We start from the raw sequence: 26,447 nt of genomic DNA, 5'->3' as shown, positions 1-26,447 counted from the left end.
TCTCCATGTCTGGCCCCTGGACAGGACGTGGAAGACCTAAGCGGTCTACCACCCGCGGTGGTAGACTCGATCACTCAGGCTAGGGCCCCCTCTACGAGGCGCCTGTATGCCTTTAAGTGGTGTCTATTCGCTAAGTGGTGTTCTTCCCGATGCGAAGACCCCCAGAGATATGCAGTCGGATCAGTGCTTTCCTTCCTGCAGGAGAGGTTGGAAGGGAGGCTGTCCCCTTCCACCTTGAAGGTGTATGTTGCCGCCATAGCAGCACACCACGACGCAGTCGACGGTAAGTCCTTAGGGAAGCACGACCTGATCATCAGGTTCCTAAGAGGAGCCAGGAGGCTGAATCCTTCCAGACCGAGCCTCGTTCCCTCATAGGATCTCTCCGTAGTTCTTCAGGGTCTACAGAGAGCCCCCTTTGAGCCTTTGCAGTCAGCCGAGCTTAAGGCACTCTCCTTGAAGACTGCCCTCCTGACTGCGCTCACTTCTATCAAGAGGATAGGGGACCTGCAGGCTTTCTCTGTCAGCAAGTTTGGTCCGGGCTACTCTCACGTGATCCTGAGACTCCGACCGGGCTATGTGCCCAAGGTTCCCACGACCCCATTTAAGGATCAGGTGGTAAACCTGCAAGCGCTGCCCCGGGAAGAGGCAGACCCAGCCTTGGCGTTGCTGTGTCCGATGCATGCTTTACGCATCTATTTGGATCACACACAGAGCGTTAAAAGTTCCGAGCGGCTCTTTGTCTGCTTTGGCGGACAGCAGTAGGGGGTCTGCCCGTCTCGCACCGCTAGTCCACGTAACACAGTTCAGCTTATTGTGGCGTTTCGTATAGGGACCCCTAGTGTCACTACATCGACACAACGTTGAGTGAGTGACAGATACAGATCGGGAACATCCTGGTTACTTTCGTAACCTCCGTTCCCTGATGGAGGGAACGAGACGTTGTGTCCCTCTTGCCACAATACTGAACTACCCACTGAAATGGCCGGGACCTTGTCTCGGCTCCTCAGCACAAAACCTGAATGAGTGGTTGCGAGCCAGCTCCTTTTATACCCGTATGTTCGGGGGAGTGGCATGCAAATTCCATTCGTTCATTTTATTGGACAAACGTTTTGATATGCCTGTGAGTGTGAGATGAGTCATCAAAATTGTTGGTCCATTTTAACAGAAAGACTGAACATTTCAAATGTGTATTTTTACTAAAAGTTTATTTTGTCAACTTTAAGGAGTTAACTATAAAGAGAGCCTCAAAGCTAACAGACATGGACTAAAAGCCACAAAATTAAAAATGATTTCTTGGGGTCTTTAAAGGACCAGGGGCATCCTATTGTGCTCCCTCATGATGTCTCTATATTCCTGGAAAATAATGCCTCTATACAATCTACTAAGCATGTTTAAAAGTGTTTCATCAACACCATGATAAAGTCAAACTCCTCTTCAGTCACCAGATCTAAATGTCATTAAACCTTTAGGGAGTTCTGGAGCACACAGTCAAAGTGCATTTTCACCTCCTTCATCCTTCAAAGAACTAAAGATTTTCTTCTTGAATGGTGGCACAATATCCCATGACACAGGACTTATATGACAGCATTTCATTAAGGATTGAAGCTACTCTAAAGGCAAAGGGTGGCTGTACTTCTTATTAGGTTTTTGATATGGATAATTCATGTGGCTTTCTGTTATTTTGTCCAGGCCCTTGTACACACAAACATACCAATAACCACAAACATGCACATGCATCTTGAAACACTCTGTCTAAAAACCTAGCATTTTTCCCCCTCATGCGGCTAAGCAAAATGTAAACACTTACATTTATTATTTCAGTTTTTATTAGATCAGTTCTCTCTGAAATATTTCATCTTTTGTGAAGCAAGCAATTCAATTAGGAGTGTCCTCAGGCCAGAACATTGTCTGCTTTCACTGTAGTCCTCCTAATAGTCACTGTTGGACAGCTCTCTATCGCCCCCGATGGACCTACTTTGACTGAAGTAGGAACATCACTCTTCATCATTACTTTGTATCTCAAATACTGTATGTAAATGCATATTGCATGTTTAGGCTTTCTTTTAACCCCTTCTCATTATTAACAGTATTTTCCCTCATGAAACGTACATAATTACAGACACATGTAATGTAAATGTAAATTATTATAAAATTATATAATACTGTCATTCTATAATTTTATTAGGCATGCTGTTCATGTAAAAGTTTTTATAAAATGTCTTCTGTCTGAAAAGACTGAACTCATCAAAATTAGAAATGTAAGTCCACATGCTAAAGACTTGCAGAGTGAGGATAAGGTCATGTGATGACCATATGAAAACTGTGAGAAACGTTTGTGACACAGGACCGCACATTGGAGGTATGGATGAATGGCAACACGTTGTGTGGCCTCCAGAGGTCATCATACCTCTCCCCAACCCCCCTCTACCCCAGGCCAGGGAACATAGTGTTCAGCACAGCAAGGTATAGGAAATATTGTCTTGTTTTCAGATAAATCTAACAAAGTTTAGTAACGTTTAAGCTTATAACAAAAAAAAAAAAAACTTTGTCAATAGGGTACGTTTATTTTTCTTATCCCACTGGCAATTATTTATTTTATTTATTTATTTATTTTTTTAAGCATTAACCTTGCTACATTTTGTAATTGTAAGTTATTTTTTTCCCATGGATGTTTAGACTTATTTTACACATCTAAAGACAAATTTAAAATGTGTGTTAAAAAAAAAAAAAAAAAAAAAAACGGGGAATGTGTGGAAATAAGACAGAGGGAAAAGAACAGAAAAAAGAAAGACAGAACTAGGTTAATGAGGAAACAAGGGGCAGCAGAAGCTCATCAATTCCGTATGAAATAAGACACCTGATGAGGGAATGAGGTCAATGTCCACCCCGTCTGACCCCCTTCCTCCCCCTGTTCCTCATTCCTTCTTATCCTTTGATGCTTCACTTTTTCTCAGTTTAAAGGTCAGATTCTTTTTCCTAGGATTTATAGCACTGCTGATGTGTTTGTTAAACAAAGCTTTTAATGTGCATACTCTATGTGGGGAGCATGAATCTGCAGGTGTCCATCTAAAGGAGATTTAGGTTTAAAGATAATAGTATGTCACTCAAATTTTGACACCTGTAATTCAACACCGATACTTCATGATACTGGACAAAAAAAGTTTGCACAGCATAGGTAAAGTACAACTGATGCATGAAGACAAACAAAAGGAGTAAAAGGGAGAAAAAGAAAAGCAGAGCACATGTCGTCTTGGAAAGGAGACAAATGTATGTACAGTGGTGGTGTTTTTTTTTTGTTTTTGTTTTTTGGGGGGGGGGCGGGGGGTGAACTTGAAATTTGCAGCAGAGCTTTGGCGATTGGGCTTTGATTACATCTGCTTGAACATAGTCCCTCCCCTTTTCGGCAGAGTACACTATATACACACATGCAGTCAGACGGATCTGTTCACTAGCTCCTACTCTGAGTTGGAATGTGTGAGGTGTGTGTGTATTCTGTGATTGTAGGGCATTGAGTAGGCACATGGTTGCTCATTTGTAAGTGAGATCTCACTTGAGAAAGAGTCAGTGACAAAGAAATAAAGTGAGAGAGGGGCAGGACAAGAGGGAAAGGTGACAGCACCAGCACAAGAGAGAAAGAAATAAAGAAAAAAAGAAGCAGGGAGAGACTATAAAGCATTTCCACCTCCAGTACAATGGAAGACTGTGCAGTGACCTTCTGGATTTACATCGGAGTCATGTCCATCTTTGTTGGTGGAGCAGTGAAGAAGTTTCTGGCATCCCATATGAGTGCCATGCCCTCGGTGATGGCATGGCTGAGTGCCACTCTGCTCCTGGAGAGACTGTGTGCCTTGTGCATGCCTGCTGTGCTGGCAAGATTGGTCCTCTGTGTCTCCTGCTGGCTGTACTTTTCATGGGCCACCCCCAAGCCATCCCTGCCAGTGGAGGGCAAGGCAGTCTTTATCACAGGTAAGAACCGAGAGAAAAGGAAGAACAAAGAGCAAATTAAATGATAGGGGAGAGAGAAAAGTTTAGACTGTGTTTATAGATTATTGCTGAGAGACTTCCTCCTTATTAGATGAGTTATATTCATTTCTTAGTGTTTTGTTCTTTTCTAATGTGGCTGACTCAGAGAATAATTATAGGTATTGACCTAAAATGCATGTGAACTGATAAGCAGTGATTGTAGAGACAGCTGAGAAATCTAGGTCATGCTGGTTGGATTTTGTTTGTCTAAAATTGCCACAATCATATAACTGACATGTTAATGATTCAGTAACTTTCAAAGGTGAAATGAGAACTTGTTCACCCTGTTGAAGAAACCAATTTGTAGACACCCTAATGCACCTTGTCATTGCACTCTTTATTATAATTTACTTTTGAATGGGAAGTCCCACAATAATGACTTTCTCAGTTAGATACACTTCTACCCACTTTTTTTATATATATATATTTTTTTTAAATATATTTGATCCTAAACAGTATGTACTATCCTTTTAAAACATGCTTATTTAACCAGACCATATAAAGCCAATTACTGCTCATCTAACTGCAAAAATTATTTAATAACTGCATTGACCCATATTTGACCCTTCTTGTATTCAGGCTATGCCAAATTTGATGGGCATTGTGTAGATTATGCTTTTGCTCTTGTCTCTCTTTCCTTCTAAGTTGTTGTCTATAAATCTTTATTGTGTTTGCCAGTTGAAGAAGAAAGTGCTTTAAGATGATTTACCTGTTTCTTAATTGGCTACAGTAATCTGATTCTAAGTTAAATGAACTTATGCAACACATACGATATCAAATCAGAGGGCTGCCATCTATACACATTACAATTTTTACTGGCCTTGTACATTTGCACCTTTATGCATTGTGTGCACTGTTAACTATATTCTTTGGTTGCAGTGTGTTACTACTGTATGGACTCATCACATTCTGTCCAGTCACCAAACATCAAAACAGCTTTTTCACCATAATAGGTTTCAGGAATTAAATGACCTCTTTTCTCTATGCGTGTGTGTGTGCATGCACGTTTTTGTGCGTGTGGTATGTGTGCCTGTGTGAAATGTTCAATCAGCAGCTCTTGGCTGGGTTTCCCAAAGCACTAAGTAGAACGTTAGCAGCATTATGTAGTACTTCATCTCTAAGGCACGTTTCCCAAAAGCATAATTATCTAGTTTGTAAAAACGTTCGGAAATTAACGAAAGCTTTGAACCGCTTTTAAGTCCATTAAGTGCAATTTAAACATACCTTTCTGGCAACTTACACAGATTAATAAATTGTATTAATATATTTTGATTATTGGAAAGCCATTGTAAACTATTTCAGAAGATAAAAAAGTATTGCAAAAAATCGCTATGAAATCAATAGGCAGTCTCTGCAGTCTGCACATGCGACGTGATATGTCTAAATTTACAAGACACGTAATACAGTATAACGTTATTATTAGCTTTCTTTGATAAGCATAATTGTAATGGCAATAGAAAGATGGCATGTTCTTATTAAACAGATTATTTAAGAAGACATATTTGAGTAATGTGACCACGCAGTTAAAAACTTAAATAAATATGCCTTAATAAATCATTAAAATATGGTTAACGGAGGAGACTAGAGCGAGAGTGTGCAATGAGAGATTCCCTCTCTCTCTCTCTCTCTCTCTCTCTCTCTCTCTCTCTCTCTCTCTTCATCCTCCTCCTCTTCTTTCTTCCTTCAATGGCTAGTTCAAATCGGCTCGCCTATAGTCTTTTTACAAGGCAAGTAACAAATTGCATGATGCATAATGGCAGTAAGGCTACAAGTACACTGTAACTTGAACTCTAACCAGATGATCTGTTACTATTTAGGAAGGTCTATGAGTGGATCAATTTAATCCTGTACTGTGTGCATTTGTTCAGTTTCCAACCAACAAACTTTAGGCTACATGAGAGCCCCTTATGATTCACATAGCGTACATTCACAATACATGCATTTATTGCTTCACTTTCATTAATCTCTATGATTGAGCATCAATACATCTGAAATTCTGTCTTACTAAAGCCATAATTATTTCTTTAATTAAATTCTGTAATAGTTAGGTAATACATTTCGGTGTCTCTACAAGGTTGCAAACAACTTCCATGTTTGTCAGTATTTCCCACTTATTTTCATTTTTGGAAGACAAACACCTGGACATACTGGCCAAAGTGATCAGCATCTTTGGACTGGACAGCTCCCGTAACGAAGCACTTAAGTTCTACTTTATAACGAGCGATCTGCTGGTTTGGGAAACAGGCATTACTCTATCGTAAAATAACAAGCGACGTTAGTTAAGATGATCGTTAAAGCTTAAGTTGCAACGTTATCGGGAAACCCAGCCCTTAAAAACAATCTAACAACACTGTGGCCATACTCATTCAGACCTTGTGGAATAAAGGCAATTATGTGTTGATTTATTTGACTGTTAAGTGGTTTTGGAAGACCTTTGTGTAAGCTGGTTCCTAAGCTCCTTCAGTAGCCATGTACCTCATTTGAACACTCATTTATCTGTTATATTCTTTATCATGTTTTTAGCCCCTAAAGCTTAAAGGAGCACTAAACACCTCAAAAGAAATGCTTAGATACAAATTATTTGGCATTTTATACAGCTGTAAGGCAAAGCGCAAAACCTGCAATAATCTGAAAACCTGGGGAGTAGACACACACACATCCACATATTATTGAACATTGCATTTGGAATGAAAATTTTATTTTGTGAGTGGAATTTGGGTATATTTTTGTTCATAGCCTTTAAGTTGAACCATTAAGCTTTTTTCCCAAACATTTTTGTTGATAGTTGAAGTTAATAAGTTACATGTTTGTGCCAGTTAATTTTTGAGTTCAGAAATGACAGGTTTGTCTCTTTGAGCTATATATAGTGAGGGATAAATGTTCTAGTGTAAAGTAGCTTTTATGAAAAACAACAGGCATGTTCATTTCCCTTCAGCTGGTTCACATAACAGAACAAAGGGGTTAAGTTTGATCAGGTACACAAGTTTGAAAGGCAGATTATGAGCATTTGATTGACATCATTTTCTCAGAAATAACACATATGGGTTCCTTAAATCCCCCAAAGCTGTCTGACGTCTATTGGCATAGTAACCAGCACCCAAATAACCACCATTCTTTGCATATCGTTACAGAGAGAGAGAGAGAGAGAGAGAGAGAGAGAGAGAGAGCGAGCATAAGGTTCTGATGGCACTACTATTTATATGTTCTTTACTTCAAAAGCTATATACTGTGAAATGTCATCATATTTTTGATAAATATTTCTATTGGACATCAAATTGTCATAAATTTACCATCTCAAATTACACTTAGGACAAAACAAAAAGAAAAAATTGGTTAAAGGCAAGGTTAGAGCTTGAATTGCGTTGAGGCAGGGGGTTAAGGTTAAAGGATTGGCTGACTCCACAACTTTAAGTCAGCTGAATTCAGCCACACTATAAGCCTGGCAAGAGTCAAACTGTATAACAGCCCATAGATCACAAGTACAGCCTGTACATCACCAGCTTTGAAATTAGTTCTGTAATGTTCACTATGACAGAGCTATCAATAGCCATCAGGCAGCAGACTTCTAATTTTTTCTCCTAATATCTGAGGGATCTGTTTCTATGAGCTACAAAGAACACTTTTCTTGCTCCATAATGGAGCCTTCTTTGAAAATAGTTTTTATTGTTATGGAGGATTTATATAAATTGCCCAATAAAAGGAACCACACACACATCCATGCTCTCTCCAAAAACTGTTTTCCTGTAAATCTCACCTTTCTTCTTTCATAATGTTTGAAACCAGTAGCTGAAACCAATATATTTTCTTCTTCCCTTCTCTCTCACTTGATTTCACATTGCCAATAAACCATGATGACAGCACAAAGCTGTGATTAACACCAGGTTTTAGCAGAATGAATGTGTGAACTTCTAGAGTTACATACTGTGACTGTGTCTCGTTTGGAATGCTGCGTGCTAGGTAGGATGCGTTTTTTGAAGGCTGCAGTATACCGAGCGTCCTCCTTTAAACAAATCTCGTTTAAACAGATAGCCTTCATAGGACAAACGGAAACGGAACGTATCATGGATGCTATGACAGCACGCCACTCTTTAACAAGCACGAGCACTTCGAGTGAGAAGGAACAAAGTCCCTTTAGAAGGGAATGTATGAGGTACATTTTAGGAGCATTATAATGACGTAAAGAGAAAAGAAAATAGATTTTACAGGTGTACTTTTAGTCTAATACTTTATTTTAATTATATATTACTCTAATTATACATATTATATACCCTGCACCCATCTACTGAGGTACTTCAACTTGGGAATTAACATTACTTGCATTTGAACATCATATTTATGGGCAAATTGGCATTTCTGTTGAAGCAAAGAATTGTGGGTTGTGAGTGCCCACGAAGGATACACCTCTTGCATCCTCTGAATTCCTGTGAAAGAAGGTCGCATTCGAAGGCTTCATTCGAAGTGTCCTACTCGCTTTTCTGAAACGAGACAGCCTCGATGACGTATGCGGCCGACAAATGCGATCTCCGGAGGACGCAGCCTTCCAAACGAGACACAGCCAGTCTCACTCACACAGATTCATCCCGCACACACTCTCGTTACTTCATCTGTCCTCACTAACTTGCCACCTGCAAACACAAGGTAAATATCAGTGCCACCCAAGAGGGCTTGTAACACCTTCTCTTTAGTCTGTTTTTTTTTTTTTCTTTTTTTATATAAACACTCCCCACCTGAGCTCTGGAGGTTTGTCAGACTCAATCAGTGTATAATAAGCTAGAGAACTGCCAGCTTAGGCCACATCCAAAGTAATACATTTTCAGTTGAAAACCCATTGATTTTGCTATTTTTACCCATCTCATCCACACTGGAGCACCGTTTTCCTCCAGCAAATTCCAAAAAAGCTCTCTATTACCAGATATTTTGAAAAACAATGAAGTTATGCTGGCTCTACACTAGATTTTTCCAATGATTTTCAGGTGTTAGCTTCATTTTATTTATTTATTTATTTTATACCCCTTTTCTCCCCAATTTGGAATGCCCAATTCCCGATGCACTCTAAGTCCTCATGGCGGCGTAGTGACTCGCCTCAATCCGGGTGGCGGAGGACAAATCTCAGTTGCCCATGTCTTGTTGAGCACGTTACCGCGGAGACGTAGCGCACGTGGAGGCCCACGCTATTATCCGCGGCATCCACGCACAACTCACCACACGCCCCACCGAGAGCGAGAACCACACATTATAGCGACCACGAGAAGGTTACCCTATGTGACTCTACCCTCCCTAGCAACCGGGCCAATTTTGTTGCTTAGGAGACCTGGCTGGAGTCACTCAGCAGGAGAACTCCAGGGGTGGTAGTCAGCGTCAATACTCGCTGAGCTACCCAGGCCCCCGCGGGTGTTAGCTTCATTAACTTATTACACGGCTCTCTGGATTATTTGTATTTGATTGGTCAATGGCGCCAACCAGTGGTCAGATATTGCACTGTAACTATCACACATCCAGGGATTTAGACGTATTAAACCGCTCATCCGGGTTCTGCGAGCCATCTCTCCTGCTTCTCGGCTCACTGTGCAATCTCTACAAGTAAGCTAATAAAATAATTTAAACTCATATCAATGTTTCATGTCTATTTATTTGTTTATCTGGCAAGTAGTCTAGTAATAGGCTGATTATTGAGGAGTCAGACGGGCATTTTCACAAAATAAACATCAACAGAACTCCAGTGCACACTGGAGGTTGATTCCAGCTGTTTAGCGATTTCTTTCTTCTCAAATAACATATTTTCAACACAAATCAATATTTTCTATCCATATATTTATTTATTTGGTTAGTAGCAGTGTAATAAGCAGGACCGCCCGCTTCGTGTCAGGGCCCTAAATCACCCTGTCGTGGTTTATTGTGTGATAACAACCGGCTGACTGTACATTATCCCTTACAGAGTGAGGCAGAGTGCCCATTAATACGTCTCAGCGGGAGGTGTTAATCACTTGACTGTCTGGACTCCCAGCTGAGTTAATGTCTTGAAACACTGAAAATACACAACTGGCTTGCTTGAAATTATCACTGGCTGTGGGTAGGGCGGGAACACGCCACCAAGGCAGTGACCAGTGAGTGCAGTTCATGCATAAAGTTTTTTTTTGCCGGAGAAAGGAAGTGATTTTTTTCTGCATAAAAAACATGCCGTCTGGAAAGCGCTCGTGGATGGTGCATTTGGAGGAGAAGTTTATTGCTCTTTGGAGTAAGCATGTATGTTTTTATGACATATCTCATATGTCATATCATGACAGACTATTAAAAGAAAAAGAAAGTGGTCGAAGATCGCTGGCGAACTCAGTGTACATGGTAAGGAACCGTTTAAATATACAATAACGATTATAAGTAGCCGGTTGTCATTAATATTTATACTACTGCTGCAGTGATAAGGCACAGAACAAAGTCAAAGGCAGTCATTAATGTGGCTCCATTTTTAATTTGTAAATGTGACAGGCTCACTGACTAGGAAGGTAAGATTAGCGAAAACAGTCATTAAGTGTGACACCTCCCACCCAATTCGAATTGTTCTGAGTAGAGCCAGCTTTAGTTTTTAAATGAAAATGGATTGGACATGGCCTTAGACAGGAAGAACCTTCTGACTGACTTGTAAAGTGATCAATCACAGTTCATATTGTTCCTTCTGACATGCAGGGGTTCTTTAAAGCATGTCCGCCGAGGCCCCCTTCAAGTCGTTGAGGGGGGGTGGGGGGACTGCTGTGCGTTGAACATGCACTACACGAACACCTTTCACGGTTGTGCACCGTCTCCTTGTCAACAACAGCGTCTCCAGCTGAAAGCATTTAGACGCGCTCCTCCCGTGAAAATGGGGTGGCAGACGCCACCTGCTGAGTCCCATGTGAGTTGTGGGCCCCTGGTCTCTTCCTCGCACGTTATACATTATTGAAGGACCCGATTGCAGTCGCGGAACACAGACGATCGCCTCGTAGTTCGCACAGTGTCAGATTATCGACTTGGAATTCCCCATACCTCCCTTACACATTGACACCTGGGGGGGGTCAATTCTTTCTGAGTGGACCCTGTCCTGCAGTTACTGATTTTGGAAATGCAGGCAACATTATACAGTAAATGCATATATGAAATTATATTTAAAAAATATGCTCTTCAAATCTGATCAGCGCCGATTCTGATCAGGTTTTAGAAAATTACACCGAACAGAATTAAACATTTTGGTGTCAATTGAATATATGCATTACTGCAATTACTACATGTAACACATCAATGGAAAGGAGGAGATGAGAACCGGCTTAACAATATAATAATATTTAATTAAATAAAAAGACACACAAACACATACAGGTATCGGACAGCTGTCCGTAACTCTCTCGCACTGCCGTCTCCTTTCGGCCCTTATCCCTCTCGGGCTAATCAGCCTGATTAGGAGCCGGGTGTGTAGAATCACGACCCGGCCCTGCCCTCCGCCCTGCCACACTACAATAAAATCGTATTTAATTAATCACATGATTTCAAATGAGAGCCCCCCAAGAATGCACAAATTAGCTTACCAGGGGGTCTCTTTTTGCATTCAGGGGTTCTGAGACCACCCTAGACCCCCTGTTATTCGCACCATGCACTTACTAGGCAGAGGGAGCATTTTCTGGTTTTGTGTGCAGTTTGCATCAGACGATTAGTGAACAGAATGTGAGCATAGTCTGTGGGCATGATGACATCTAAAGCTGAGACTAGCTGAAGACCAACATTTCTTATTAATGTATGACGTCAATCCGGAAATCTAAATGAGCTACTAAGTATCATATGACATTAGTCCATATGTGTTATGAAGGGCACTGGGACATCTGATCATGCATCATGAGGCCCTCTCATTGTGTTTGCATGCTAAAGGACAACTGGAGGAAGTACGATTAATCCCACACCATTTGGAGGTCTAAAAATTCTTGTCCCTGGGTGAGGCAGATGCATATTTATGTAAACATTACTTTCTATTATAACTGTTCGTTGTATCAATTATACCTCTTTTTCACTGAGGCGAAGGTGGTTCCACATAAACGCTTTACTGATCAACACACACGGCCAGTCCTGACTGTCCTTCAGCTCTGTGGGCTTCACTGCAATCCCATGTGTGGGAGGCAGAAGGAGAGAGAGGGTGTGTATCCGTTTGTGTGTGTGATGAAACTCAGAAAAGTGTCTCTGCTCCTTTCTGGCCCATCGGGTCTCTGGCAGGCCCTTCATTTACTCAATGTCCCTGGAGCAACTCCAGAGTGCAGGTCATTTCAAAGTGGAATGAGATTTGTAAGACCCATGTCTACTAATATCAATATCAATGTTACATAACAGTACATGGTGAGCAATTAGGGTGGGAGGGGGAGGGGCACATAAAGTTCTACATTCTTGCCATGCCTTGTTGGCCCGGCCAGTTGAAAAGGGTAACTGTCACAGAATGTGTCAGGAATGAGGACCCAAATGCAGGAATGAGTGAAAAATAAAATATATTTTATTAAAACAACTGAAAACATAACAGGCAACACAAAATTCATGAGGGAGAGAAAACAAACTAAACATAAACTAGAATAAAGACAATGACTAGGTAACACAAAACTCACGGGGAGAGAAAACAAATCAAAACATAAACAAGAGTAAAGATAATAACTAGGACCGCACAGGCAGACTACTAGCAAAACTCACAAAACGATCTGACAAATTCAAGAGGGAAGAGGGCACAATATATAGAGGCAAAACACATGAGGAAGAGGTGAAGGCAATAAACATGACAAGGACTAAACAGGGAGAGTGATGAGGGTAACGAGGAGATGGGGTCAGGGAAGCACGTGGCTAAGACAAACACATACACAGTCAATTACACATACACATGACAAACACACACAAACAGAAAATAGACAGGGACCAAAGGGTAGACAGAACAGGATCATGTCAGCTAACTAGATGAGGAAGGTTTAAGAGTAGCACTGAGTGGCCAGAGTCCACAGAGGATTCACCTAATTGATTCCGGAGATTATAATTGCAAAAATAAAAATCAGACTAGAATATATATATATATATATATATATATATATATATATATATATATATATATATATATATATATAATATTCTAGTCTGATTTTTATTTTTACACTTTACAATACACTGTCAGAAAAAAAATGTGCAACAGCTTGTCACTGGGGCAGTACCCTCAAAGGTACACCCACTGTACCTTCTTTACACTTTAAGGAAACTGTACCCTTTCGGGACAGTTAAGGTACAAATATGTTATGATAAACATAAAAAGGGTATAGTGGGTGCCCCAGTAACAAGATGTTGTACACCTAAAGGTAAAATTTTTGCAAATTTTTTCTGACAGTGTAAGGCTGTATTTGTTAATATTAGATAAAGCATTAGTTATTATGAACAAAAAAAGAACAATGATATTTTTACAGCATGTATTAATCTCGGTTATGTGAATATATCAAAATAAATGTTCATTGTTTGTTTACACACAGAACACTCATTTTTGCATGAACTAATAATAACATATACAAATACCAAAAAGTATATGTAGATCTAACCGAGATTAATAAATGCTGTAAAAGTATTGTTTATTGTTAGTTGATGTTAAATGCTGTCTTAGCTAATGTATAACAAAAACAAACTTATTGTAAAGTTTTACCAATTTCTGTTAATGTTGGTAGCTTTCAGGTTCTGCATAGTTAAAATATTAATTACAAAACATCCAAAAGTGTGATAAGTTTCTAATATAATGTCTAATATTCTGTAATGGCTAATTGTCTAATGTCTAACAAATGTACGTTCTTACATTTTTTTTCAAAAGTTACATTGTGTTGGTAGGAAAGTGTAAATGTCCAGTTTTTTTAATGTGAGTAGAACATTATTTAAACTTTATCAGTCTTTTTTCACTCTCAGAATAAAATAAAAATAAAATAAAATCTAGTGTAAAGGTCACACAAACAATAATGTAATCAGATTGTTTACTTCTAACACTGAGAACTTTTATCAAATAGCCTAATAATAAAACTAAAAATAAAAAAGTCATGAATGTTTGTTCCTAACCTTTACATAACATTAGTCTAAGTTGCTGGAATGTTCCCTGTCAGGTGGGATATTGGTATAGGAAAACTTCCCTATCTCAAGACCCTGTCAAAGAGAGGGCCTAACAAGGGTGTAGACAGATTCCTGCATGTCCTCAGAATACCTTGAGACAACAGCTGCTCTAAAATGCAAAGGTTTGATTGTGTTTGTGTTCTCTGTACACTGAGTAACAAGTGTTATCATAACTACTGTGAACATTGTTTGCCACACATTCACAAATTGGAGGTGAAAAGTGAGGACACTGACCTCTGGATAGTGTGATATGCAGGAGACACTCTATAAAATATTTAACCACCTCCCCACCTCTCTCTCTCACACACACACACGCTGATATTAAGTGTGTGTGCCAATTCCTTTTTTTTTTTTTTTTTTTTTTTTTTTTGAGAATTATACAACTATTCCTTGCCAAACAAAAGAGACACATAATTGAACATACAGTATATTAGTTTGGTTTGACAGGGAACAAAATTCTTAACAATTGTTTTTAAAAGAACTATGAATTACAAAATTGGCACATGCAGAGAAATTTCATTTGTAAAGCCCAGTGGTTCAGTTATGTTGTAGACCTCAGAAATATTATAGTCTGTGTATCTATTCATGTCACTTTTGTTTACACAGTCTGTGTGCATACTGTTGCTCATTTCCAAGAACAACTTGCACATCGGTGCAGAAACAAGAACAGAGAGTCTACTGTTATTCTCCTTTTTGTCCTGTCTTTTTAAAACAATCACCCCAGTAAGTGTGTGTGTGTGTGTGTGTGTGTGTCCCCGTCCCAGATATCATAATCATGTGCACGGAATTAATCCTATGTGCATTTGTTGCTAATTAAAAGTCCTGATTTGCATATTTGATATGATTGAGTGATTGAGCTCCAAAAGCCACAATGTCCCCTTGGACGGTAAGGACAGTGTTCTCAAAGAATGAAGAATGTGTATCAGCACCCATATCTCTGTAAGCTGTGTAATTTAGTAAAAAGATAAGAGTCTTGATGGGTCACTATCACGGAACCTGATGTGGACTAAAGACTTAACATAATTGCGCTTTTGTTGTATTTGCTGTTGTGTCCTTGTTAGGTGTTCAGAGGTCACTGAAGTAAGATTACATTTTACCAGTGCTGACAGTGCTTCCTTCTTAGTTTCCATACAGTGCATATTTCATATGAGAAAGTGTTGTTATAATAGTGGTATTATTGTTATAGTATTGCATATCATGCTTTTGAATTGGGAAATAGTCTCATAATAAGAACATTATTCTGAGCAGTGTTCTAAAGATTTTGAGTTGTAGATTTTGGTTAAAACAGAGCATTATATTCTCATGTTTTCCTTCTCTCTGATTCTCCCTTCTCCACCTCTATAGGTTGTGATTCAGGGTTCGGTAACGCTACAGCAAAACATTTGGATGCATTGGGGTTTGAAATATTTGCAACTGTATTGAACCTGGAAGGTGAGGGAGCCAAATACTTGCGCAGGGTCTGTTCATCACGACTTACCCTCCTGCAGGTGGACATCACCCAGCCCCAGCAGGTACAACAAGCCCTGCTCGACACCAAGGCCAAGCTTGGCATGAGAGGTGAGGATTTACTTTCACACAATGCCAGAACATACACACAAATGCTCAAACAGGTTAAAACTCTGCAGACATAAAATCCCCCTGTAGATGTCTATTGGGTCAATTGATTTAAATTTTAAATAAGGTTTTCATAAAATAATAGTTCACCTGAAGATGAACATTCTGTCATTATTTATTCACCCTCATCTTTGTTTCAAACCATTTGACTTTCTTTTTTCTATGCAACACAAAAGGAGATATTTTAAAGAATTTTGAGATCACTGATTTCCATACAAAAGCAGTTCACAGTGACTTATTAAATTCAATTAGTTATTAGTGACAGAAATTCAATTTGAATTTGTAGTAGATTTCTGAAAGAGAAACAACAGAGAGAGAGAGAGAGAGAGACAATTTCTCCATGCTTTTCCAAAATGGGGTCACATGCATTTTGGATCAGCCAAGTTGTCATGTGTATTGTGTTGATTCATGTCTTTTATTTTGAAATTCTAGTTCCTGGTACATGTCATGTGTTTCTGTTTCCCTTGTCATGTGATTCCTGTTTTCCCTCCATGTTCTTGTGTCATGTTTTCATTGGGTTATTGTTTAATTAGCTTGTTATGAGTTCTGTTTGTTCATTGGTTTATGTTCTCCCATGTCTTGTATTTAAGCCTCATGTTTTCCATTGTGTGGTTGTGAAGTATTGTATGTGATGGTTTGTGTTTGGTACGCCGTAGTCAAGCCGTAGTCAAGCCATAGTCAAGCCATAGTCAAGCCGTAGTCAAGCCGTAGTCAAGCCGTAGTCAAGCCGTAGTCAAGCCGTAGTCAAGCCGTAGTCAAGCCAAGTCTAGATTAGTTTAGTCCGTGTTCATGTTTTGTTTTGTAGTCAGGGTTACTGGTTCACGTTTGTAAATAAACTGCACTTGGGTTCTTCATCTTCACGTCAACTTCGTCTTTGTCATCATTGTCAGCAGCCAACTACGTTACAGAATACTTCACCCAACCATGAACCCAGCAGTTTTACTTCTGCGCCTACGTCAGGGGAATCGTCCCCTGGAGGACTATGTTGAGGACTTCTGCGGTCTAGCCAGCCAGGTGGACTTTAATGAGGTTGCCCTCAAAGACTGTTTTAGATTTGGTCTGAATGAGTCCAATTCTTTTTTGATGCCTGGCGGTCGCAGTTCCCACAGCCTGGCTCAATATATCGACCTCGCCCTACGGTTCATCGGTTCCCTGATCACCGTGAGGGAGGCGGATGCCGAGCCAGAGTTCCACGTCATGGCCGCCGCCGAGCCAGAGTTCCACGTCATGGCCGCCGCCGAGCCAGAGTTCCACGTCATGGCCGCCGCCGAGCCAGAGGTCCACGTCATGGCCGCCGCCGAGCCAGAGGTCCACGTCATGGCCGCCGCCGAGCCAGAGGTCCACGTCATGGCCGCCGCCGAGCCAGAGGTCCACGTCATGGCCGCCGCCGAGCCAGAGGTCCACGTCATGGCCGCCGCCGAGCCAGAGTGCCACGTCACAGCAACGCCTCAGCCTGCTCCGTGCCACGTCACAGCAACGCCTCAGCCTGCTCCGTGCCACGTCACAGCAACGCCTCAGCCTGCTCCGTGCCACGTCACAGCAACGCCTCAGCCTGCTCCGTGCCACGTCACAGCAACGCCTCAGCCTGCTCCGTGCCACGTCACAGCAACGCCTCAGCCTGCTCCGTGCCACGTCACAGCAACGCCTCAGCCTGCTCCGTGCCACGTCACAGCAACGCCTCAGCCTGCTCCGTGCCACGTCACAGCAACGCCTCAGCCTGCTCCGTGCCACGTCACAGCAACGCCTCAGCCTGCTCCGTGCCACGTCACTGCAACGCCTCAGCCTGCTCCATGCCATGTCTTGGCCACACCTGAGCAGTCGGACCTGGAGATGGTTCCCACCCTTATACCCACCCTTAGTTCTCCTGAGCAGGCAAGGGGAACTTTCGGCCCTCCGATCCCGCCTGGACCCTCCGAGCCCTGGACTTCGCCTTAGCCTGTCGGTCCCTCGACATTGCCTCAGCTCAGCGTTCCCTCGGCTCCACTACGGTCCTTCAGCCAGTCAGCTGTGCCGGGGTCCCTCGTCCCTCCGGCTCCTCCTTGGTCTGTCGGTCACCTGGCTCCGCTTTGGCTCTCTGATCCTCTGGCTGTGCCTCGTCCCTCCGATCTGTCAGCTTCACCGGGGACCTCCTTCCCTACAGCTCCACCTTGGTCCTCAGTCCCACCGGCTCCACCTCAGTCTTCCGATCCCTCAGCTCCGCCTTGCTCCTCCGAGCCTCCAGCACCGCCTTGGTCCTCCCTGCCATCGGCTCCACCCTGGCCCTTCGAGTCTTCGGCTACTCTCCGGGCACCACGTTCCATGGCTCCGCCCCTCGAGCCTCTCACAGCTCCACCTTACATGGCTCCGCGCCTCGAGCCTCTCATGGCTCCACCCCCGACGGACTTTGCCTTGGTACCATGCACCTCGCCCTTTCTCACCATACCACGCCCCACACCTCAAGACACCCCCCCCCCCCCAGCTCCCTACAGAACTTTGAATTTATGTCATGTTTTACGTGTTTTGTTTATGTGTTGGGGTGTCAGGAGCCACCCCTTAGTGGGGGGGATATGTCATGTGTATTGTGTTGATTCATGTCTTTTATTTTGAAATTCTAGTTCCTGGTTCATGTCAGGTGTTTCTGTTTCCCTTGTCATGTGATTCCTGTTTTCCCTCCATGTTCTTGTGTCATGTTTTCATTGGGTTATTGTTTAATTAGCTTGTTATGAGTTCTGTTTGTTCATTGGTTTATGTTCTCCCATGTCTTGTATTTAAGCCTCATGTTTTCCATTGTGTGGTTGTGAAGTATTGTATGTGATGGTTTGTGTTTGGTACACTGTAGTCAAGTCAAGCCATAGTCAAGTCAAGTCAAGTCTAGTCTAGATTAGTTTAGTCCGTGTTCATGTTTTGTTTTGTAGTCAGGGTTACTGGTTCACGTTTGTAAATAAACTGCACTTGGGTTCTTCATCTTCACGTCATCTTCGTCTTTGTCATCATTGTCAGCAGCCAACTACATTACACAAGTGAGGAAAAATAAATAAATATGATAAATATTAAATATGAAAAAACATAAAAGAAAATTTAAGATATGTTATCTACCACACATGAAAACAAGTCTTTCATTTTTTGAGAAAAAATAATAAGAAAAAAAACTTTAGAAAGTACATTTTTATATTTGAACAATGTGAGGACATTTCTGGCAGACTCACTTTAGTTCTATGCATGTAGTTGTACTATGCCATTTTTAACAAACCCACTATAGTTACGTTTTTCCACAAGCTGTTTCTTTAGCTTCCCTTGTCATATTATTGTTTCTTGGAGTTAGTTTCTTTATTCTGTTGACATTTCCACCAAACTAGTGAGCAGACTTAAGTAGAGGTGGGGGTTAAGATAATACAAATCTCAGCATAAGTGCCTTGTCTTTTCATTTAACTAGCTATTAAACTCTGCTGATGGTAATTTGGGAAATTACAGAGTTTCAGCACAACAATAAAGAGAGTTTGTTAATCACTTGCTGTCTTCTCACAAACAATCAAACACTTCTTTCTAACATTTGCTGAAGAAACCTAGATCTCTCTGTCCATCTGAAATCATAGGTGCCAGGAGTTCAGAACAATACAGAGCTTATTGCTCTGGTCTCAAGTACAAAAATGTGATGAGGAAAAGATCTGTGGTTTCAGCAGTTTGGAATAAGGAGCAACATCGTAGGTTGATAATTTTCCTGTGTTGCTCAAGAAACTGACGCGGTTGAGACTCTTTATTTTTTAGAAATTAGAAACAGAATAATACTCTTCTTTATATTTTGTTCCTCTAGATTTGTGGGGGCTTGTAAATAACGCTGGATGGTGTGTGAATATTGGGGATGTCGAGCTCTCCCTCATGTCCAACTTCAGAGGATGCATGGAGGTTAACTTCTTTGGAACACTCACTGTTACCAAGACCTTTCTACCACTTCTGAGAAAGGCTAAAGGCCGGATTGTGACAATCTCCAGCCCTTCAGGTACACATACACTTGAGCACTGAAATCAGTCTGATCTAATAAATAAAACTGTCTACAGTTTTGCAAAATTATGTGACGTGGTTCATTGCACATATCGCGGCAAGAAAAATTTCAATTTTGTTGTGCTAAAAGTGAGTTAAATTTTCTCCAAAACAGATGGGAGCTCTATTGAGTTTTAAATCAACAAAACCTACCTCCCTATCCTAAACCTTAAACCTAAACATAACCGATAGTGTCATAAAAAGCAAATATGACATGAAAAACAGGTGACATTTTGAGGACTAATGCTTTATGGAGTTTTAAATCAACAAAACCTACCTCCCTACCCTAAACCTTAAACCTAAACATAACCGATAGTGTCTTAAAAAGCAAATATGACATGAAAAATGCAGTTGCTGAAGCAACCACGTCATTTAGTGGTGCTTCTGTGACACTTTCGGTCAAGTGTTGACTCGTGTGCACTGCAGGACTCATGTGAAAGGGAATAAAAGTCAATGTTGCTGTAGTGCCTCTAGTGCCAGAGCCACATAAAAATAATTTTGCAAAAATGTTGGTATAGTAGCATAACTATGAGACCAGTTTGACTAAAACCAGTGCTGCTACAGAAGTAAACTTATACATCCACTGTCTATCCAAGTCACTTTACTCACTCTACTCAGAATTTTCCCCCTAATAAATGGGAAAGAAAATAAAGAGTAAATTAAACTACATGTTTAATTTAGGATCCTGTTTCAGTGTACAAAATCTAATTTTGAGTCTCTAAGGCCCTATCTCTCTCTCTCTCTGCCATTAAGCATTCAGTACTTAGAAATGGTACTCTGTTTGTCAAATGTTTATTTTATGCCTTCCCTCTGGCTTAATCCAACCTATCCAAACACTAATAGGAGTCCACATTGTAATCCACCTGTTTTCTTTCCTTCTCAGATTTCCACAGATAGCAGTACACTCCTCAGCCTCAGACTGATATTTAGTCATTATGAGAAATTCGATTCTTAGCTTTGCCTGTTTCTGCTGAATTTGTCTCCATTTGTTTACTGCCATCATGCCAAAACCTTATGGTTCTATGAGTAACAGCCTGGCTCAGGACACTGTTGAGCTCTTCGTAAACACTGGCACACAGCTCTTTTAAATAAAGATGTCTCCATCAAAGCAGTCTCACTGTTGAATAAAACTAACTGTTTTAGCCATCATGAACAACAGATGCTACTGAAAAAGAGATGAACAGAGTTCTGTCAGATGACTTACAGGAGGTCTGTTGTCTTAACGCATACCTTACACCCTCTTGGTGGCTAGGCCAAAGTGATTTGAACACAAACCCTTTTATTCCACAAAGGCTTGAGGCAAAACCACACATAAACAGTCAGAATATGCAATTAACTTCCACAGGGGTGTCCTCTGTTAGACTGACTGTGACCCTGGCTACAATCCACATCTCTCCTTTTTCATAATAGTTGTCTTTACTGCCCACACAAAGAAGGACACTTCCTTTGTCAAACGAGTACTGTATACTGACTTTACTGTTTCCCCAACTCTTGTCACATTGTTTTCATTTGGCTTTAAGAAAACATCTTGCTCCTAAAAATGTTTATGTGATGACAATAGTGAGAGATTTACAAAAACGTTGTTCGAGGAGATGAAATCAGGGAAGGAAATGAGAAAATGTATAGTGCTTTACATTGTGATGTTGATTAAGAACATTCATTGAATGTCTCTTTTTTTTTAAATCCTGTAGGAGAGCATCCCTTCCCTTGTCTGGCATCATATGGGGCTTCAAAAGCTGCTTTGAATATTTTAATCAACACTCTTCGTCATGAGCTCAAGCCATGGGGCGTCAAAGTCTCCACCATCTTACCCTCTGCCTTTAAGACAGGTGATAACTGATGTAATACTTCTACAATCAAGTTGCATATACTGTACCAAAATATACTTCCAATTTGACGATCCAGTATGACCAGGTTTGATGTGTTCTAGTATAGATAATTCTAGTAATAAATGATTGATGCAATGTAGATGTGAGACCTTTATTAAATTGTATTTCTTAATCGAAAACACACACAATTGCAGCAAATTATTCGGCAAGGCCTACTTCCAGTCTGCTACTAATATATGACAGATATTTGGTGTTACTGTCCACCTCCTTTTTAACATAGTTGAAAGAACTGATTTATAGATTGTTTTTGGTAAATTAACTAAAGTACAGACAAGAAGTGGAATTAACTAACATTAAGTTCCCCTGTTTGTTTGTTTTTATATCATGAACATAAATCTTGATACTTGCCAGCATTTTAATGCATCAATGGAGACAACTAATTTTAAGGGTTAGATTAGGTAGAAATAGCTCTTTAAGGTAACAATTTCAGGTTACCACTTTTTACAGTGTATAAGAAAAGGGAATTAAGACAACGTCACTGTGCCCAGTGAAGTAAATGAACTGCCCTCGTTATTCTGAAATAACTGGCAGTTACTGTAAGCTCTCATTTAAACTGTTTATTTAAATCTTCAGTGCAAGGATTCATCAGGTTTTGAGTTGATTTTGAGTCAGCTCAAAACTATTCTCTGCACAGAGATGTAACAGATTGTTTTGCCAAATACAGGTTTGGGGTTACAATATAAATAACTGGATAAAATGTGCTCAGATCTTGGTTTACAGACCTCCCTTCTTTGTCTCCAAACTATCCTGAAGTGGTGTCTCCTTAAAACCCCTCGTTGGTACATGTTGCATCATGTTTGCCCTTTTGCTTCACTTTCAGGGCAGAGCAGTAACACAGAATACTGGGAAAAACAGTACAAGCACCTGATCCAGAATTTGCCCCCAAGCCTTCTTGAAGAATATGGGGAAGAATACCTACTGGAGATCAAGGAAAACTTCCAGAGTCATGCCAAGACAGCGAGAGAGGATCTGAGCCCTGTAATTGACACCATTGTGGACGCACTTCTGTCTCCTGAGCCCCAGGTGCGCTATTACGCCGGGCCAGGTTTAACACTCATGTACTTTATCTGCAGCTACTTCCCTTTGAGCCTCAGTGACAAGTTCCTCCAGAAACTGTTTGTAAAGAAGACAGTGGCGCCTCGTGCCTTGAGGAAACAGTTCAACCTAAGCCTCAACAACAATAACAACTGCATAAATTATAACATGAATAACAGTAACAACAACAACATCAGCTTCACAAAGATTATTGATTAGTTTAGGTAAAGCACAGTGTAAATCCTTTAGCACCACTAATGTGATCTGTTTATAGTCATTTGTTTCCATTGTATATACTTTTCGCTTATTTTTTTATTTTATTTTTTCTTATTTTTTTTTATTTTTATTGTACAATATTGTGTAATATTTTGTGGGGATCACTGAATTGCACCAAATCATCTATGGATGGCCCAGTACCTACAAGGAAATTGACACTCTTTAGCATCATGAAGTAAATAAATTAATAATAATAATAATAGTAGTACTAATAATAATAACAATAGTAATAAATCTACCATGCCCACTGGCCATAATTATTGTCAATACAAGTTCTCAGGCATGGCCAAATTAAACAGATATTGTATACACTAGTTTATGTATTTTGCAGAATGCATACATTCTAGGTGTTTACTATGGAGATATGGGTCACCTTCCAACATCATAAATTTGTAGAGAGACAGTTATAAGTCTAGTGAAAAATCTTAAATTAGCCACTGTTACTAAGGCATGCAGAATGCAATCATTAACCGAAACACTTGAGGCTTTTCAGAATTACTGCACTGAGTGGCTAATTGTAATGATACTGTGATCAGGCCAGGGTTAGATTGGGTTGTAGTGCAACATCAAGTAAATATAGTATATTGTTGTTGGTTATTTGTTTGTTTTTTAGTGACCAATTGACTCAAATGGTTTCTAAAGTCAGGTTTTTAAATGTATTTAAAAAGTATTTTTTTATGTATTTTACTCCATAGTTTTGCATTTGTTATTTCTGTTGATGATTTATCTGTCACTTTTTTCTTTTACTTTTCTTTTTTTTTTTTTTTTTTTGGCATGTTAATGCCATTTTCTTAAATCACTTAAACTGTGAATTTTATACAAACATGAAAACAAGTAAACTGTTCACTTGATCATTCCTAGAGTTTATTAAAATATAATCTGTTCCTAGGGTTTTGGATTTCCTGTAAGAGAACATTAACAATTGTCTCTTTTTAGCTTGTCAAAGATCTTTGTGAATGCTAAGTGACCTCTAATCGCTTTACTGAAACCCAGCCACCCAGTTATGCTGTGGTAATTAGCATTTGGCTGTAGCTATGGTAACTGAAAATGTTAGTTTGTTTAATGAAGCCAGTGCCTTACAAGCAGGGGCGGACTGGCCGTAGGGAGAACCGGGACTTTTCACAGTTGGCTGGCCATGAAACAGGGCCGAACTGGCCGCAAAATGTCAACTACCACCTACTCCCACCTCGCTCAATAACATTTGGTCAACTTACACCCCCCCCCCCCCCCCGAGACCTTTGCTTGCATATAATTCTTAGTATTTTCTCGCAGCTATACTGTATCACACCATAACAAGGTGTTAACGCGGTCACAGGACTGTTGCTCTACAACGCTAACGCAGACGAGTCTAGGTAATTTGTTGAAACTGATTGTTAGCAAGGCTTTAACCGTCCCTCTTGGTGTAACCATGTCAGGAACATTGGAAGCATTGTATACCGTATTGCACAATAAAGTGCTCACGCGATTAAGCACACACATTCCGAAAAACAGCAGCAATAACAACACTTGGCAGAGTGCTGCCTCTGTGTGTGTTTGTGTTTGTGTGCGATCGCTGCCCCTCCCCATAGCACACAGTCAGCGTGTGGTAGGGAGAGCTGAATGACATCTCTCTGTGGCAGCAGTGGCGGTGTTGAGTGAAAGAACGGCAATCAGTTTGCTGTTTGTTTGTTTGTGTGTGTGTGTGTGTGTGTGTGTGTATACGTATACACACACACACATTTTATATATACGTATATATATAGGATTTGCGTTTAAATATAAGTATACAGTATATACTTTTTATCTGTAACATGTCTAAAATAGTAAGTGGGCATGCCTGTGTTCAGTGCCAAGCCCCCATGCCACCACAAGATGGCCATGACTCCTGTATACCATGTCTTGGTATTGAACATGTGTGGCAGGGCCGTGAGCAGCCAGAAAGTTGCATTAACTGCTTTATCCTCTGCTCAAGCAAGGGAGGCTTGTTGGCAGTTTTTTAAGCACAAACACACTGGTACTTCCACTAGTGCTCACCAGCCAAAGCGTGCCAGGCAAGATGTAGCTGCCACAGTTGCTGCCTTAGCACAATAGGTTAACGACCTTGCTTCCCACCTCGCGAGCTTGAGTTCGGCAGCTGCTATGGTGCATCATGATAATCCCTACTCTAGCACAGGGTTATCAGCACCAGATGTGTCTGAAGCTGATTGTGGGTCCATCACTGCTTTGCCATATGTGTTAGAGATTAATGCCCCTATGGACTTTTCTCTTTTTTCAGAGACCATGTCTGAGCAAAGTATTGATCAGCCGGAGGTTGCAGAGGATAGTTCAGAGGATTTGGCTCCTCAGTCACAGGACTCCCATCCACTGAGATCCCTGATTGAAAGAGCAGTTGAAGCCTAGAATATTCCTCCAGTCTCTGTCGCATCTGCTGCTCCATCTCAGTTTGACATGGCTGATGTGTCAGTACAGTCTAGGCCCTTTTTCTCTCCCCTCCTACCTGATTTTTACATGGTGATGTTGCTAAAACAGCAGGTGTTGCATCAGCTGTTGCAAGGTCTCAATGAATCACTGAGCCCAGAAAAAATAGCTGAACTACAGCTGGCTTCTTCTACCCTATTGAGGATGTCAAAATGGTAAGCAAGCACAGTGGGCAGATTAATGGCTCACTTGTGGACAGCAAGGCAACACCTATGGCTCTCTCAGTTCAAGCTGCACCCAGCAGACTGCACGTCTTTGTTTGAGCTTCCTGTAGTAACTTCAGCAATGTTTGGGCCTGGTGCTGTTGAGATGCTGCAGCGAGCACGTGAGGCTCATGCATGTGCACAGGAAATGAGGGGATTTCTCCCCAGTTCAGTACAGACCCCGGCAGGTATTGAGAGAAATTGGTCAAGATATAGTCATACTCGCAACGAGGGCCAGAAATCAGCTGGAAGGCAAGATGGCATAGACTCAGGAGACCTGAGACTTCAGTTGGAGGCCAGTAGGTGGCACCAAGTTCGTAGACAACCTAGACATAAAATACAGCTGGCAGCGGCTACCCGTAGACAGCCGGATGATGAGCCTCCTTTTCATTCCTTGTGGCCGCTGTGCCTCCTCCCTCCTTTAGCTCATGTAGCAGCCTGGGAAGGCATTACAAACAATCCTTGGGTCATCATGACAATGACCCAGGGCTATTGGCTTCAATTTATAACAAGGCCACCTCTTTCAAGGGTTCTGACCATATCCTCAACGTCTGGTCATTCAGAAGAGAAAGCTTTGTTAGAGGAGATCAGAACTCTTCTGGTGAAAGGAGCTATACAGTAACTGAGGTGGGATGAGGCACAGACTGGGTTCTGTTCCCATGAATATTTGGTGCCAAAGAAAGACAGCACTTTTTGGCACATCTTGGATCTCAGGGGTCTGAACAGTTTTCTATAACCCCTAAGGTTCAAGATGCTAACTATCCCATGAGTGAAACAGGCTGTGTGTCGGGGCAACTGGTTTGCATGC

General features: G+C 41.0%; 1 protein-coding gene across 1 annotated transcript; it reads left to right on the top strand.

Annotated features, from left to right (window-relative positions):
* Positions 1-3,460: 3,460 nt before the first annotated feature.
* LOC127448455 (11-beta-hydroxysteroid dehydrogenase type 2-like) lies at positions 3,461-23,923 on the top strand. Its single transcript, XM_051710986.1, has 5 exons — positions 3,461-3,966; positions 15,493-15,705; positions 19,553-19,738; positions 21,471-21,608; positions 22,489-23,923. The coding sequence occupies exons 1-5, from the start codon at positions 3,693-3,695 to the stop codon at positions 22,920-22,922; spliced, it is 1,245 nt and encodes a 414-aa protein (XP_051566946.1). The 5' UTR covers positions 3,461-3,692; the 3' UTR covers positions 22,923-23,923.
* The last annotated feature ends 2,524 nt before the right edge of the window (positions 23,924-26,447 follow it).

This window comes from Myxocyprinus asiaticus, chromosome 1, assembly GCF_019703515.2.
Source record: "Myxocyprinus asiaticus isolate MX2 ecotype Aquarium Trade chromosome 1, UBuf_Myxa_2, whole genome shotgun sequence".
Lineage (NCBI taxonomy): Eukaryota > Metazoa > Chordata > Actinopteri > Cypriniformes > Catostomidae > Myxocyprinus > Myxocyprinus asiaticus.
Note: the sequence above shows the minus strand (reverse complement) of the source record. Positions and strands in the feature narration are given on the sequence as shown.

Excerpts from the sequence above, each read along its gene's own strand:
- LOC127448455 (XM_051710986.1), top strand. The coding sequence starts at position 3,693 with ATGGAAGACTGTGCAGTGACCTTCTGGATTTACATCGGAGTCATGTCC. Across the intron at positions 3,967-15,492 it reads CAAGGCAGTCTTTATCACAG|GTTGTGATTCAGGGTTCGGT; the intron begins GTAAGAACCGAG and ends CCACCTCTATAG. Across the intron at positions 21,609-22,488 it reads ACCCTCTGCCTTTAAGACAG|GGCAGAGCAGTAACACAGAA; the intron begins GTGATAACTGAT and ends CTTCACTTTCAG.